Here is a 16842-nt window from a genome sequence, read left to right as displayed (position 1 = left end):
AAAATTATTACTTGTTTTGCACCATGAGGTGCTGGTTCATTAAACTGGTACTAAGAAAGGCATTCAGACTCTGTAAAATAGGGTTTAAAATGCAACAGGGTAAAACTGGCACTATACAGAGGATAATGTTATATCCCATTGGGTGCTGGGAATGAGCCTCTGTCCAGGGTGCAGCATGACATGTAGGTCCCATATGTGGAAAGATTACCACATCAAGCTCTTACAGGATTTTCTTAAAACTGTCAATTGTGTTTGCTGTCAAACAAAAAGGATATTCCCATGAGAACATCTGCTGAACTCTCAGCTAAAGGCAAGGACACACACGTGGTGTTACTGCCATAAAGAGCTGCCTACCAGCTCTCGTGTTCCAATGAGTTTATGCTGCAGCCAAGGGGTCTGTACAGCACAGCACAGCACCACATTGTCCTGAGGGCCACCCCAGCACAGCCACAGCCCAGCCCCAGTGCCTGCTCAGGTTAACTGCTCTGCATTACTAATTCCTTGATGTAGAAATGGTTCTCCAGTCAGGGTCACTTTGCCAACTTAGAGATACTGGTAAGACAATAACAAAACAAAACAAGATAATAAACCAAAAGGGGATCATAGCTACTTAGTTACACTTGGAGAAAAGCAGGGTTCACATATGTTTTTATTGATGCTTTTTATACATTAAATTTGCTCATTTAAAGTCTTTTAGTGTACATCTTATTCCGGAAATTGCTTCGGTATTAGCAGTCTTAAGATATACAGGGACATCCTTCAGGCATGTATTGACAACAAATAGTAACTTATTTTTAAAAAGGATATAAAAAGACTGACATTTGTATGGAAAACTGAATAGGAACAGTTTATTTCACATAGATAGTATTTTAATACAAGACTGAAAAAGGATTCCTTCTCTAGTCCACTGCTGAGTAGTCGAGTGCCATCTCAGCTGAAACTCTACCTGGACTACCTGGATTCAGACATATTCTAAAAATGATTTTATTCTACTTCAGACCCCAAGGATTCTTAAGCCAGTTAGGAGCCACTTCAGATCAAACAAGCTGTGCAAAGTTCATGTTGAATTGAAACCAGCTAAATCCCTTTCCCATGTTTCACTTTGGAAAACTAAAAGCTAGAAATCTTGGGCCCTTGTAAGCAGGAGGTGACATAACCACAGATGTCAGAGAAGGTGCTATTGCAGCAGCAGGCTAAGAGGTAAGATCAAACTTCTTGCCTTTTGCCAGAAGTAAAGGATCAACTGTTGGCTTAATCCAGCCTCACTGTAAAGGTTATTGGTCTAACATAAAATTAAGACATATAAAATTATAATCCGTAGTTCTATATTAAATAAATTATAAACATCCCTTTTGAAGTGGATAACTATCTTTGGATTCTATTTCAGTCTCATTTCTACTTCACAATATTGAATGTGTGATGTCGAGGAATGCTAGTGGTAGTTAAACATAACATACAGAGTGCAATTGTTGGACACAGTATGATGCAGCATTTTCATATTGCTAGGTTCAGTAATGCAGGAGATTTATCTGAGCAAACACTAACAGCTTGCCAGGAAACTGAAGACTAGAGAAGGATTTAAATTTGCAGTTAGCATTTCTGGTACTTGCCTAACTCACAGAGGCAAATGCAAAGCCTAGATAGGTTAAAGGCAGGCTCAGCATGAGTCAGCACCTGTTTGTACTTGACAAGGAGGCACTGTCATTAGAAGAGGTTAAATTATTTCAGTACTGATTGAAAAGAACTACCAGCTCCTCACATCCAACAAGTGAACATCTCCTGTGACTTCCACTATGTTGATCTTTTCAAGTTGTTTAAAACGATGCTTGTACTGCAGAGTGTGAACACCATTAACAGCAACTTTGAACTGGTAGGCATCACAGAAAATAATCAGCTGGAAAGCAAGAAGAGAAACAGCTAAGATTTAACCTCAGGAAAGATGTGAAAAACAATATGATGTTGTAGTATAGACTTGGGCTAGACATCTTTCTGTTACAAAGAATGTTTCATGCAAAAGCAACATTTAAAAACAAAAATGGGGCATCAATAAAATTAACAGAATCATAGAATAACTTAAATTGCAATGGACCCATAAGGATCATCAAGTTCAACTCAATTTATTTAAATTTACTCTTAGCACAGGTTGAATTTTTGCAACTACTTAAAAAGAAAACAGTTACTAAATAAAGACAAATCTCTGGTCTCTATGGTCCCATTTAATTTGAAATATTTGCAAGACATGAAAAGCAAGAATAGCAGTTTTATTTAAATCTGCATTATTAATAGGACATTTAAGCACCAATGTTAATCCATTTGGCAGATTTTTTCAGTTTGATGCTCTTTCAGTTCATCTTACCTCAAAATACATCCCTGGACTGAAAGGAAAGTTAGCAACTTCCTTTTCTTCTTCTCCCCAGCTGTCATGAAGGTAGGAATTTCTTACAAAAACTTTATTTTTCATTCGGGGATTCAGATGTAAAGCAATGTCCTTTGAGTCACTTGGTCTCAGATTGACTGCAAAGCTGTAAGATATTTTTTAAAGTTTACTGCACCAAGGGTTTACAGATATGACAAGAGCAGTCAAGGCCATTTACCAAGTCCTCAGCCAATATTCAGGCGGTTTGGGAGCCAGGGCTGTGATTCACCTGAAGATCCAAGCAGGCAGCCAGCGAGCATGCAGTCATCTTTGCACAGAAACCTTTGCTGGAGGCAGCAAATGTAGGACATGACCCTGCTAGGTCCACTGCATCATTCACAGCTTTCTGTACATGTCTCAGCAAGAAGCTATTGAGCCAAGAGCAGCTCCCATAGTGCACTAGGAAGCAGCATTCTCACAGGAACACACAGAGCTGCCTGCTTCCCCACCCCTCACTCATGCAATGGAGAGTGGGAGCCTTTCTTTTACCTGAAGATATCATATCCTTTCTGCCAACAAACTGGTTGGACTCTAAGGAAAAGTTTAAGGATTCTCTCCATACATTTAAGACTGCTGGGATGCCATGCATACAAACATTATTTTGTAGGCAGCAAAGCTCTGCCCAGGCTGAGTGAATACTCTGCCATCTGACATGCCCACCAAACAGGGTTCCTAAAGGGGAGCTCTGGAAAAGGGTGATCAGAGGGAACAGTCATTCAAATTCAAATGAATACTTCAATCTGTGGCAAAAACCTTATTGCATTTGAAGAAAAAAAATATTTCCTCCCCAACCAAATTAGCTCCAGCTATCAGATTGTTGCCCTCTCTTGAGAATTATTCAGTCCAGACAGGAAATATTGTAACACTTCCAAGCTGTGAAGTTCTCTTTTTCACCAAGAAAAAGAAACATCTAAAGCTATGTGAACTGATCTAAAGACACTGAATAACTTATAAACTCAATATAAATATATAGTTTAAAAGCATAGACATAAAAAGCAGACAACCTGCATGCTTTAACAGCCAAAAGCCTCTTCATGCATCTGAGCACATTCAGCACTTGAAAAGTGCTAATAAACTTTTCAAGCTAAAAGAAGGGAAAGAAATGCTACTCTCTAAGTATTAATTATCCTATTCAATCTGAAGTCAATCCAAACTTTGTGGATAAGATTCCAGACCTTGGATTCCAGTATGAACTCTGAATGCTGTTCAACTGCAGGTAAGAAGCATGCCCTGAGGAAGCAGGAGTGCAATACACACACAAAATGTGAAAACATGCTTCCCATCATTTTCATTTTTCATTAGTTGCTTCATTTTTAGGCATGTTTTTGCAGAGCCAAACCTACCCCTCAGGTAAAGGGCATGCTGAAGCACAGACATTTGCTCAGCTCCATTTTGACTGCATTATGCTCCCCTACTCCCTGAGCTTTATTTCATGTTTGGAAAATGTGTTCTTTGCAACTCTTAGTTCCTAGTTTGCTATCAAAATTATTGCTCATACTCCCCTATCAGCTTTCATGGAGTCACAGAATGCCCTGGGTTGAGAGGGACCTTAAAGCTCATCTCATTCCAACCCCCCTGCCATGAGCAGGGACACTTTTCACCAGACCTGGTTGCTCAGGGCTCCATCCAACCTGGCCTTGAACACTTGCCAGACATGGGACATCCACAATTTCTCTGGAAACCCTATTCCTACGTGTCTCACTATCCTCACCGTAATGAATTTCTTCCTCATTTCTAACCTAAACCTACTCTCAGTTGGAAGCCATTCCCCCTTTTCTGTCATGACATGCTCCTCTAAAAAGTCTCTCTCCAGGTTTCTTATAGGCACCCTTTGTGTACTAGAAAGCCACAATTAGGTCTTCTTGAAGCACTTTTTTTCCCAGGCTGAACAATCCCAATTCTCTTAGCCTTTCCTCTTTGGAGAGGTGCTCCATCCTTCTTAATCACTCATTTAATCACTTTCATCACTCAGTTATTGTCAATTAGGCACCTTCATGCTTATCCCAAGGAGGTTTGTCAGAGAAATATTGTAACATGCAGCATTTGAGCACACCCGCAACTTGCCTCACTTATGTTGCACCTATTTCTGACACATCCTTACTCCTGGATCTCTTTAGAATAAAAGCTGTCTCTGTACAGTACATCTGCTCACACTTCCTGAACAATGGAAAGCCCTGAACAAACACACAAATTTGTGAGTGACACAGATTTAGTAGGTAAGACACTCAGGTTTTACCTTCACTTTTCACAACGGAGCTGCTCATTCAAGTCCTCTCTAAAGCGGTAATCCTGCTGGTTCCTGAGGAAACTGCACTGTAGTTTCAGGTGATTCCAGATGCTAAGTTGTTAGTGAGTAAGGATATACAAAGGCAATGGAAAGGCCTACTCATTCTCAAGAGCACCTCAGTTAAATAACAGAAAAAAAGCCCATCATTACACATACCTCTTTGGGTTTTTATTCACTTCTCCTTTAATAGCAATTGTGCATCCTGGACGAACTGCAGTATCAAGTTTCCCAACGTAAGGAACACCCTGGAAGTACACCCCCAGTAAAAATCTTGACTGTGACTTACTTTTTTCGATTTTTTTATACAAGCTGAGCTTTACTATGGCATGATGAAATTTTGGCCTATAATTGCAAATCTGCACTTACAGCTAAAGTTATTCCTACAGGATATTGCAGGATCCTAATAGTACAGTGGAAAACTTACACTAAGATAAATACATCAATGTACTGGGTTTTAATTTAGACTTCTACCTTGGGTTCAAAACAAACCTTATTTACAACTACTTCTGCCACTACTAATGGTGGAAGGAGGGGAAGAAGGGGAAAGAAGAAAAAAAAAAGAAAAAAGCAATTATGAAACTCCCTGTAATAGTTCAAATTCGTATCACATAATTATTCAGACATATACCTGCTTTCTCATCTCTGGAAATATCAGTTTTGCTTTAAAGAGTAAGACTCATGTTAAGGTGTGTTGTTGTCCCATGGTCACATATGTATTAGAAGTAGAATCACTAAGTGTTCTGAGATCCAGGCAGCAGTTCATAATGATAGTGCAAGTATTTTATTCGTCTTTACTTTTTCATTTTTAGCAGTGTTAGGAGTTTTTTTACTCCTTACTTTAGGGAAAAGAAGGGACTGGAGAAGCACTTCACTTTTATGTTTTTGCTGAAGTCCACCACTTGCAAATTACAATATTGTGTGTTACTTGGTTTAGAAAAAAAGACTGGAGAAGGCAGGCTGTCAAGTGACAAAGCATCTAAAATTATGGCACTCACTGCAACTTCACTTTCTCCACAAATTCTATGTGTATATATTCCTGGCTTCAGCCCCTTTTCAGTTTGAGTGCAATCCTTGCTCCAGGGTGGATACAGTTCACCTGCACAGGTTTTTGCAAAAAGATGAGCACTCACTCCATCTACACTCCATGTTAGCTGAGTACAAGTTCCACCCCTGAGGTGCAATACTTGCATCCAGCTACCTGAAGTGCACACAGAGATCTGTCAGCAAGAGGAAGATGTGGCAGACAGGTTCCACACATGTTAACATAATATGACTGCAGAATACTTTTGCTTTGCAGGTATTCCCTAAGGCAGAGAAAAAAAGTATGCCTATTTGAAAAAAAAAGTGACCTGGTCCGTTAAAACTTCAGATACTTCACTTTAAATTTGTTTATGATTGTGGATGCTGTGTTTATCTTTTGGGTTTTCTAAATGATTTAACGATAGTCTCACTTGCAGCAGAGCATTACCCTCTACAAAACCTCACCGATGATCTTCCTGCAGTTGATTGTCAATTCCTTTCTTCTTGTCTTTTGTGCATGTCTTTTCATAAATAACTGAAGCATTTTTGATTGTTTTTTATTCTACATTTGCCACAAATCTACAGGAAACACTTACCAATTGTGAACCATTTGGCATTTCCCCCTACAAGAGAAGAAAACAACATTATCTAGCTTATCAGACAACAGGGAGATTCATTCAACCTTTGACAAACATACGTACATTTTCTGTGCTTATCTTTGTTACTCCTAGAGATGATGGCTGAGAGCCTTGCAAAGACTGCAGAAAGAGAGATATTTAGGTGTCATTGCTAACGTCATATAACTTTAGCATAAAGTTGGTTTAGAACAATGTAAGGATCATCATGCTTTGGATGGTGAACTGTTAAGATGGAAATCTAGGGCTATGTTAATGAAAAAGTTAGCGAAACCCTTACAAACTACAGAAAAGTTCTGATGATTTCTGAAGATCACCTCATTACAATTTCAATCTTTATTTAACAGTCAGAGCACTGTCAAACCCTCAGGATCAGAGGGTACCCACAGACTTTTCCTCATAGTGTAGCAAGTCCATACAGCAGGGTTCTTGGGATTCTAAGCAGCGCTCTACATCACTGTCCCTTCTCACGGGAAGGCCAGATGAGCAACATGGCCATGGCAGAGACAGTTCCAGCTTAGCCCTAGCAGATTGTGTCTTCAGGTTGGTTATTTCAATACAAACTTACAACTTCCTCCTCAGAAAAGTGTATTAGAAGCAAAGATTAAAAGGAAAGAATCGCCTTTCTCCATTCCTTTCTTCCACAAAGCATACAGCATCAGCCGGCACAGATTAAACTAAGTGTATGTTTTGTGCTTGGGTCAGAAACCAACCTACAGCACCTGCTTGCCCTCAAGCTCTTCTTGGAGTCAAGTCCTCCAAGATTAGGATGCAGACAGCTTTTGCAGGAATATTATTCTGGCAACATGCCCAAGGCCAAGTGATGGGACCCATGAAGATCTGTTTACTGTCTTTGCAAATGATCTTTAAACGCAGCAGACCTATGTTTAAAGCTTAGACTTCATTATGCTCAGCTTTGCCTTCCACTAAAACAATTATTAGTCTGCTGACCTGAGTTAGACCTGGTATTTGGCAGCAAGAGTCAAAAGCTTCACCCACAATGTAGTGAAGATTGTGCTGAAGAAACCCAGAGTATCTCACAGGAGGAGGTAGGCTATCTTAGTGAATGGCAGAAAAGGGAAAAGACGTTCACATCTTAGTGAATGGCAGAAAAGGGAAAAGACGTTCACATCTTAGTGAATGGCAGAAAAGGGAAAAGACGTTCACCTTCTCAGTCTCCCTGGAATTTATCACCTTCAGTTTCTGTTCTAAAAATCTAACTCTTTCAGAACAAAAGGATCTTCTCCACAGGGAAAACTCCCTGTTAGTTTACTATCAGCAGCAGAGCTAGCAGCTGAGAGGAGGTACAGCACAGCCTTCACTTCAAATTTACTGCAGTTTGGTCCACTACAAAGTCTGAGAAAGAATACTTCTTCTCATTCCCATAAATGTACACTTCTGACTTCAGTCAACAAATCAGTCAGAAAAAACAGGGCTATGTGCACAAGAAGCTCCAGCTGTGGCCAATGTTGGCATTTCAAAGCCAAGCAACAAGTTACAGCCGTGGCTACACTTGTCTCTCAGAAGCACTGAATACTCAAGAGTTTATTCTGAAGACCCTGCAATATTTGGAAAGTCTAATCCACTTGTAGACTAACTATCCAACCAATTCTTATACTATTTGCCCTGTTAACTTTATAAGCTGTAAACTTTTGTCACATTCTTGCCCCTAAACTGCAATACTGAAACAGGAAGACACAAATCCTCATGAGAGTCACATGCTGAAATGTGGGGAAACCAAAATCTTCTTACTAATGTTGGACTGTGTAGCTGCTTCTCCTTCCTTTTCACCATAAATCCCACTATGCAGCTTAGCAGGACAGAGGAAATGAATCAAACAAGTCAGCTATCTATACATCTTACCTTAGAAACAAACTCTATGGTTTTGATCTGCACTTTGCCATATATTCCAAGAGTATCTATTTTTTCAAGGCTAATTCTGTGGTTGTAGAGCAGCAAGTGCTTTTTGTTTACAGTCACCTAAAGAGATGGGAAACCAAACAGAAAAACTGTATTAAATATGCATTCCACCAGCCATGTATCAAACTGTATGCACACATCTGGTTTACACTGGTTTGGTACAGAAACAATTTGGTACAAAACACTCCTAGGAGTGTCCTAGAAATATCAGATCAACTAAGTTCAGCTCATCCATGATTCAGTCTCTCTTTCCATCACTATGAGGGAGATTCATTTATCTACACTAAGATTTGCACTTCACACCTTTGTTTCTAACACCTGATCATTTATCAGCGTGGTACTATCAATACAACAGAATATATTATTGCAGTCTAACAGAGCAAGATAAATACACCTCACATGTCCCCTCCAAGAGGATTGTCCTGTACTAGCCACAGAACAGGTTTATCCCAAGATTAGCCCTTTGAACATACACAGGGAAGGGTGGAGTAGCCATTAGCTGTGGCAGGAAGTTCCTTGCCTACTCATCCAATTTGGAGGGAAGCAATACAAAATTAAAGGTCTGATTTAATTAGCACCTCTTTAAAGAAAAGCTCTAAACTTTTTTGTAGTTAAGACTATACCTAGGTAACAGAGACATCTAGACCTCCAATATTTATTTCAATTATACAAAATACCTCTACTTTACTGGCCAGAAAATGGCTGCAGATAAAGAATCAACCCAGACTCACCTGAAATTTATCCTTTAAAATCATGATGACAATCTCAAATGACTTTCCTTTTGCAAAGGGCATCTCATAAGTGATCTCCTCCCAGCCCCACTTCTCCCTCTCCAATGTGTTGCAAACAATGCAGCCAGACCTTTTGAAGCGGGGGTTGAAATGGAATGCCACATCAGCTCGAGGCTTTATGCTGCTGCCACACTGTAAATCCACCTGGAACCTAATCACAAAAATAAGACAAACCACATTCAGCTCAGTCTCTCAAGAACTCACCTAAAGGTTTGGTTCATTGTGTTTTACTGTGGAGCCTCAGAACAGGCAGACACAATGAATGTCACTGGATAAGAAAAAACCCTCAAAGAAACATTTGTCCTCCTCTCTTTCTACATAGATGTGAAAAGTTCTCCCATGATCTACTTGCAGTGAACATAAATATTTCAATTTATTTAATGGTTATCATTCATATCATGTAAACTCCTCACTTACTGTGTTCATCACCTTCCCTCCCATCACCTTCAGCAGAACATATCAAATGAACCTTGGATAAGGTCAGGGAACAGAACTCCCTTACTGGGCACAAGCACTAGTCCATGCCTCCCTATGCCAGTTTAACTTAACTCCTACATACAACATATTCAGTTACCAATTTTGCTAGTGTCAGATTACCCTTTAAGCCTGCATTCAATCTGATATTATCAAAAGGATTTAGATCAAGCCTTTGTGTGCGATCCTAAGAAGGATCCCTGGAAACACTTCAACCTTTACAGTCTTGCTCACATGGTGACACTGCAAAACATGACAACATAGCCTCTACCTGTCTGCATCATCAGGAACAGTCCCATGTATCACAATCAGCTCTCCAGGAACAAGGCCACCATGTATTGTCCCAACATATGGAATGATCTAGAAGAGGGAAGAACAAAAAAAGAAGGAAAAAATATTCCAATACCATTTTGTGATGGAGGCAAGAAACCCTAAACCAGTTTAAAAATTAGTATTCTAATTCTTAATTATATGATGCTCTACAACATTAGAAGAAACACAACTACCTTTTAATATAAAAGAACACACAACAGGAAGGGAAAACCTGGCATATTTTCCCCTATGAAAACCAAGATCTTCAGATAAAACTAAAATTTCCATCCTCCATTCTTAGCTCTCAAATGAAGAGTTATAATATTTTATTGCCTCACTATTCATAAAGCATAAAGAGGATTCACTTCAAAGTAGGTCATTCCCAAGAGTTGACTATTATCAGCCCCTTGCTGGTACCAGAAGGCAAGTTCCACAACTCCTCTGACCCCAGACTACAGGAGCTGCCTTTTTGCTTGTTCTTGCTCCATTAGGGAAAACAGTGATAGGAAGAGACTGTCACAGAGTGTCTTCTTAGTAAAACCTACACAAACACAACAAAATACCTCATCCTAATGAGCTAAGAACTGCAAAATGCACTAAAACAGCCCTGTCCAGGAGTCTCAGATTTTAAGGTGCCTACAGTATGCAGTCTGGCTCAAAGCCTCACTATGTCTTCTTCCTTGTCAATAGCTGGAGAAGGTAACATATGGATGTTACACTGAACTGAAATGGCAGCATGGTGAGAGTTGATAAGCCATAGGGAGGGATGTGTCATTTAGGATAAAAGCCCCAAACACCCCAGCACAGCTCACTGGCAAAGACTCAGACGTGCTCACAGAAGCCCTACCCTGATCATCCAGCATTTCCAAAAGGGATGGGAAGCACCTTAACATTAAACTGTGAAAGTTCCCAGGTGCCTGGCCCAAGAGCAAAGCAGTAAGTCTACATCTCATCACATGTGTGATGTGCCCCAGATTAAAAACGGAACTAAATGGTAGAAAATGTTGCATTTGCTCTGGTTAACCAAAAGGAAATTCTGCCAAGGATGGTTTTGGTAGTTTAAAAGATTTTAGGATACTCCTGAAATGAAGTATCAATTGCAAACAAGAGTTCCAGTAATTTAACAACAAAAATAACAAACACGTTGTAATACTACTCTTGAATGGAATATTGGACCATAAAACAACAAGTTGAGATTTTTATTTTTAAAATATATAGATCATTGCATGAAACAGGCAGATATGATATGTGTTTGTTGACACATTTTTGTTAATCTGTGAGGAAAAAGGAACAATAACAACAGAAATTGTCTAAATCCAGAGTGTTGATCATTTCTGCCAGTAGATACACATCCTCTTCTGCCTGTTCTCCACTTTCCTTCTCAGCTACCCACTCACTGCATAAAACCTAATTCAGAGTCATCTTCTGCATCAGGGAAAAAAATAGGATTTGCTTCTCAAGCAAATTGGCAGGTTTTTTAAGTTTCATCATGTTTATTGGCTTTAGCATGTGCCGTAGAGGAGGACCAAAATGAGAAATTAAGTGTTAAAAGTGAAAGAAAAGTGAAATCCCTTTGCTTACTAGTAGTGGCTTGGTTCCTTAAAATATAAGCTGCATACCAGAAGATAATTTTTATTCAAACAATAATGATAAAAAATTAAAAGTGTATCTTGATTGTTTTCATTCTTACACTCTGCTCCTGAGGGGCAGTAGCTCTACTGCAATAAAGTAGTAAGTTACTGGTTCATTCTCCAAAGACAAACCAAAGAAGCACACACAGGTCAGGGATACTGGTACTTGACCACTTTAGTGAAGCAAAGTTCTATACTCATGAAATGGAACTGTGGCAAAAGCACTTCTTTATATTCAAAAGGATGCATTCATTTAAAAGAAAAGGTGGCCCATCAACTCTTCAGAAGCTCAGATGTGGAACCCACAAGACCGTAATAGAGAATTTTCTGGGTCTAATACTACTGACTTAAAGGGACTTTGTCATCACAGAATGTGCCTGTAATTTCCTCATGTCTCAAGATGCTGTTCTACTTTTTCCTCATTTATTAAGAATAGTGCTTGTCACATGACATGATCAACCATCATCCTGCCTTTCTTCCAGATCTCCAAAATGCTGCTCTAAACCCAACTGGTCAACATAAACTGAGTTTGAGAGGTCTCAAAGATGATGTTCTTCCTAAAAGAAAATGCCAATTTTCATAAAACAAGAGCAGAATTATGATCTTACAGAGGAAAGGACTGCGACAAAAGCTTTTATCCAGCATGCTGGATATCAGACAGCTGCCCCACCAGATGGGACATGACATCATTTCTTGTCAGATGGGTGGAGTAAAGGGCATAAAGGAGCAAAGCAGATTTTCTGCATGCTTGACAACAGTACAGTAAGGAAAAAATACATCTCAGACTCAAACCTATAGTAAAGTTATGAAGTTTTGCTGCTAATGGAACAATGTACTGAAACAATGACATTTTCATAGCCTGCCCTGCTACAGAAGGGCTGAGGTTGGAAGACACCTCTGGTCTCTCTAACGAAATGCCTTGCTCAAAGCAAGGTCAGACAGAGCAGGTTGCTCACTGCCTTGTCTGGAGGCTGCCCCAAAGTCATCTGGCACAATCTTTCCCAACTCTGCCTCCACATTCCAATCCCAAATACTCATTCTTTTTCCCACAAGAGACTCTTGACCCCTAAGCTCTAGTTGAATTCTCCTGCTAGGTCTTTTCAGCCATCATACTGGTCAGTCCACCCAATTTTGCTCTTAGTCTCTCTCTGACACTACTCATTTGTCCTAAACATCCCCTAGTTCTTCTCTTCACACCTCCTCTCCCACCAACATCTCCATCTACCAACTTCCATCCTCCCTTCTCCTTTTGCACTTCAGTCCTTCCACCTTCTAGTTAATCATACAGCTTTCCTTCCTCTTCCAGATGGGTTCTTGTGAAGGAGGTTGAAATTGTTCCCCCCTCACCCCTAACTCTATTCACTCTGCAAGCAGTGACCATACACTGGGAATAAACAATCAGATTCTCTGAGGGCCCAAGAGTGTGACAGTGCAAAGCTGAAACAGATAAGGAAGTGTGCAGGCCTGTGCTACTGCACATTCCCCATAAATACTTCACACATTTTAGTACTTGTAAAGGGGTCTAGCACAGAATGGTAAAAATACTGTTTCCTGCAGGTTCAAATGAACAACCTTTTTTAAGACACAAGAGAAAACACAGCTTCAGGTCACCCCTTCAGGGTAAGCCAAAGTCAGGTTGCTATCACAAACCATGAGAATGCTAGAACTTGTCAGAGAAAGTTTTCAGACTCTGAGCTAGGCAAACAAAATTCTGTCAAATCCAGTCTTTGCAATTGCTGAATCACATCAGCTCAAGTCTTCTGTAGAAAACAGAATTTATTATGAATTAAAATATGAACTATGAAAAAAGATTCCAAGTTCAGTTGTTCAGACTGAAGTTACAGGCACCACAAAAAAAACATTCCATGAGAGCTGCCAAGCACCACCCATATTTACAGAGAATAAGAAGTGAAAACACTTTCACTTTCCAGCATATTCTGCAAAAATGCCAGACATCTACATAAACTGTACATGAAACAGGATTATCCTCCAAGGCTGACAGAACATCCGTCCTCTTTTGGAAGTCCTGTCCATTTGTTTACAGCACAATTTCTAAACACCATCAGCTCTTCGTGTCACCTGTGACATTCTCCCTCAAAAACCTGAGTGATGCAGAGCTCTCAGCAGCATCCCTCACTGTGCACAACAGTGCTGTTGATATAAAACAGCAAAGTCCCCCCTCCCAGGGGACACATTGTTGAAATGCCAGAGGAGTTACCGGGTTACTGATTGTCTTCTGTGATGTATCCAAGGGCAGTTCACTTATTTCTTTCTGTGGCGTATCCAAGGTCAGTTTATGCATTTCCTCCTGTGGTGCACCTAAGGATGTCATCTTCCCTCCTCCAGCTGAAGTTTGTCAGTTCTGTGTGGCCACTGCTGGAGCGTATGTAAAGAACTCACTGATCAGGCAACACTAAAGGAGTGATCCCTTCAAAAAAAAAAATCCAAAAACTTTAAGTTAAAGAGAAACAAGGTGACACAACATGAAGTGAAACCCTCAGTACCTCCAAGGTAAAGAGCACAAGAATGATGCAAACATCTTTCCAGTACATCTGCTGGAGTTTTGAAATATGAAATTAAAAGGCTTGCATAGAGCACGGAGATGCCCCACTGGTAAACAGTCAGCAGCAGTGTGCTATCCCCAGATTTCCCATGGCAGTCAAGCCTTAGCAGGTGACCTTGCCTTTTCCACCTTCATCTTACATAAAGTTAAGAAATAATAGGCAAAAACAAGAGAAACAGAAGGTCTTTTATATTTCTTCCTCCAACATGTACACTCCCAGAACTCCACAAGTAATAACAGGAGTTTGTAAAACTATAATTAAGTGCACATCATTAATAAGAAATAAAGTTTGTGAGTATACTCAGCTACACTGCAACTTCTTTAGCAAATCCTTTAACAAAGTGTCCAAAATTCAGGGCCCAATTGAAACTACAAAGTGTTATTTCTGGCATATTCTGGAGAGAGGTAGCATGTAAGCTATGTGGTGATGACAAGCAGACAGGGAAGAAGTCAAAGGTGAGGGTTCTAGCCACATTATTGTGTGACAACAGCAAGCAATGTTACGAAGAAGGAAAAAAAAATAACCAACCAAACAAAAAAACCCCAAAAAAATAAAACCACAGAAAAAAACTCCAAAACAACACAAAACCAAAACTCCAAGGTCTGTGGCTTGTTCCACAGGGATTAATCTTCTGCAATGATTAAACAATAGAGTGGTCCATTTTGCAACACCTGACTTAACTTGTTGGAGATTTGGACCAGATGGATATTACCTCACCCACTTAAGACCAGTATCTAGAATACAGTTCAGAGAGCATAACGTACTTTAATTAAACACTGCAAAACTAATTTGCCCTTTGACCTTCTCAACACATACTACCATAAATTCGCTTTTACCTGTGCAGGCAAATTTTATCAATTTCATTTTTAAAAGAAGAAAATGAAGACCAAATCGAACAATAATTTTGCCTTTATGGTTGTATGGTCCAACAGCAGACCCTATGAAAATGAAGCCTACAACCCAGCAGCCTGCTATGTGAACTTCCTGTGCCTGCAACAGCAATCTAGATCCTGCTAGGAGAGGATCCTGGCACAGGATCTTGGCAGGGCAGGTGGCACTATGACAAAGTGATGAGTTGGGGGTTTTCTTGTTTGCCTATTACTATTTTATTGACAAGGTCGCAATAATGAAGGAAAGCTGCAATTCAGGCTCTGTTTGTCAAAAGCAGGACAGGCAACTGCAAAGCTCTCCTGTATCCTTCGGCCAGAGCAACCACTACCAGGGTACGAGTTACACCAAAGCTGCAACGCGGCAAGTTAAGGTTCCCTGGCTGCCCTGTTATCTCACATATTCCAAGGGGCTGGAAGTATCTCCCACAGACAAACATGAAACCATAGAGACCAAAAAAAATAATAATAAGCAGCTATTATGCTTCCCACTGTGACACAGAGAAAATGTGTCCTTCACGAGTTACCTTCACGACGGTAACTCCGGCCAGCCCTTACAATTAAAGCGAGATTTTGTACCAGTGCGAACAAGGCTTCTACAAAGAGAATTACCGAGATGCTTTCTGGATATCTGCAAGCAATTAAAGTACAAAACACTGGCGATGCCCCCTCGTCCCCCGCTATAAACCCAAGACTTCCGAACACTGGAAGGACACAGGACCAAGCAACCGCGGTCACTTCAGCTTTACAGCGAACCGAGGCAGTCCCGGCTTCCCATAGCCCCGCCGGGAGCAGCCCCTCTCCCCGACACGCACAGGGGCGGGCAGGGGGAGTGCCCCTGCATTCTCCGCTCCGTCTCTTACCTGCAGGAGGCACCGCGGCGATCAGCAGCGCCCGCTCACCCGCGGGACGCGCCCGCCCGCCGCTGCCGCCATCGCCGCCGCTCCCGGCCCCGCGCCCGCCCCGGCCCTCACCGCCGTGACGTCACCGCGGCGCCGCCCGCGCGGGGACTGCGGCGCGTGCCCGGCGCGGCCTGCTGGCCCCGGTGCGCGCAGGCGCCTCCCCCTGCGGCCGGCGGGGCTGGGCTGAGGCGGCCGCTATGGAGGCCAGGCTTGAACTTTGTGATCTACGTTGCGCTCCCTTCCCTGCGAACCGTTCGCTTCCTATGTGTGTTGTGCTTCCTCTGGACGCCCCGTGTTACAGCGCAGCCCCATCTCCTCAGGAGGCACATCTCACACCGAGTCACAGAATTGTTAGGTCCTTTCCAACCCTCTGGTGACCAAGTCCCCCCTCCCTGCGAAGGCAGGGTCACCTCGAGCAGGTGACGCAAGAATGCGGCCAGATAGATTTTGAAGGTCTCCAGACAGGGAGGCTCCACGACCTCCCTGGGCAGCCTATTCCCAATGCTCTGCCATCCTCTCTCTACATAAAGAAGTTCTCCCTTATATTCCTGAGTTTTAGTTTATGGCCGTTTCTCCTCACCCTATCAGTAGGCATCACTGAAAAGAGTTTGGAACCATCCTCTTGAACTCACCTTTGAGATCTATGCATTAATGAGATCCCCTCTCAGCCTTCCCTTCTCCAGTCTAAGCAGGCCCAGCTCTCACGGTCTCTCCTCCTAAGTGATACTCCAGACACCAAATCATCTTTGTGGCTTCCACTGGACCCTCTCCAGGAGCTCCTTGTCTTGTACTGAGGAGCCCAGAGCTGGACACAGTGCTCCAGATGCAGCCTCTGTAGGGTGGAGTAGAGGGGCAGATCAGGTCCCTCAGCCTGCTGGCCACACTCTTCCAAGGTACCCCAGGATACCATTGGCCCTCTTGGCTGCAAGGACGCTGCCAACTCGTGGTCAGCCTTCAACCACCAACATGCCCAGGTCCTTCTCTGCCAAGCTGCTCTCTAGTA

At 41.6% G+C, this 16842-nt stretch overlaps 1 protein-coding gene across 2 annotated transcripts; it reads right to left on the bottom strand.

The window, feature by feature from the left end:
* Positions 1 to 631: 631 nt before the first annotated feature.
* LGALS8 (galectin 8) lies at positions 632 to 15904 on the bottom strand. 2 transcript variants are annotated; one of them, XM_066546793.1, is made up of 10 exons: positions 15801 to 15904; positions 13705 to 13914; positions 9815 to 9903; positions 9010 to 9220; positions 8222 to 8338; positions 6425 to 6481; positions 6320 to 6346; positions 4860 to 4948; positions 2357 to 2522; positions 632 to 1894 (listed from the first exon to the last, which is right to left on the bottom strand). In XM_066546793.1, the coding sequence occupies exons 2-10, from the start codon at positions 13816 to 13818 to the stop codon at positions 1745 to 1747; spliced, it is 1020 nt and encodes a 339-aa protein (XP_066402890.1). In that variant the 5' UTR covers positions 13819 to 13914; positions 15801 to 15904; the 3' UTR covers positions 632 to 1744. The 2 variants fall into 2 exon arrangements, with proteins under 2 accessions (XP_066402890.1, XP_066402891.1); XM_066546794.1 differs by lacking the exon at positions 6425 to 6481.
* Between the last annotated feature and the right edge of the window lie 938 nt (positions 15905 to 16842).

The sequence above is a fragment of the Molothrus aeneus genome, chromosome 3 (assembly GCF_037042795.1).
Source record: "Molothrus aeneus isolate 106 chromosome 3, BPBGC_Maene_1.0, whole genome shotgun sequence".
NCBI lineage: Eukaryota > Metazoa > Chordata > Aves > Passeriformes > Icteridae > Molothrus > Molothrus aeneus.
The sequence above is the reverse complement of the archived record's forward strand: the minus strand, read 5'-3'. Positions and strand labels throughout refer to the sequence as shown.

What these genes read in the sequence shown, in the direction of transcription:
- LGALS8 (XM_066546793.1), bottom strand. Translation starts at nt 13,818, where the DNA reads ATGACATCCTTAGGTGCACCACAGGAGGAAATGCATAAACTGACCTTG. An exon ending in GTTCCTGATGATGCAGACAG is followed by an intron (nt 9,221 to 9,814) that starts GTAGAGGCTATG and finishes TTTTGTGATTAG; the next exon opens with GTTCCAGGTGGATTTACAGT. An exon ending in TTTTAAAGGATAAATTTCAG is followed by an intron (nt 8,339 to 9,009) that starts GTGAGTCTGGGT and finishes CCATCTCTTTAG; the next exon opens with GTGACTGTAAACAAAAAGCA.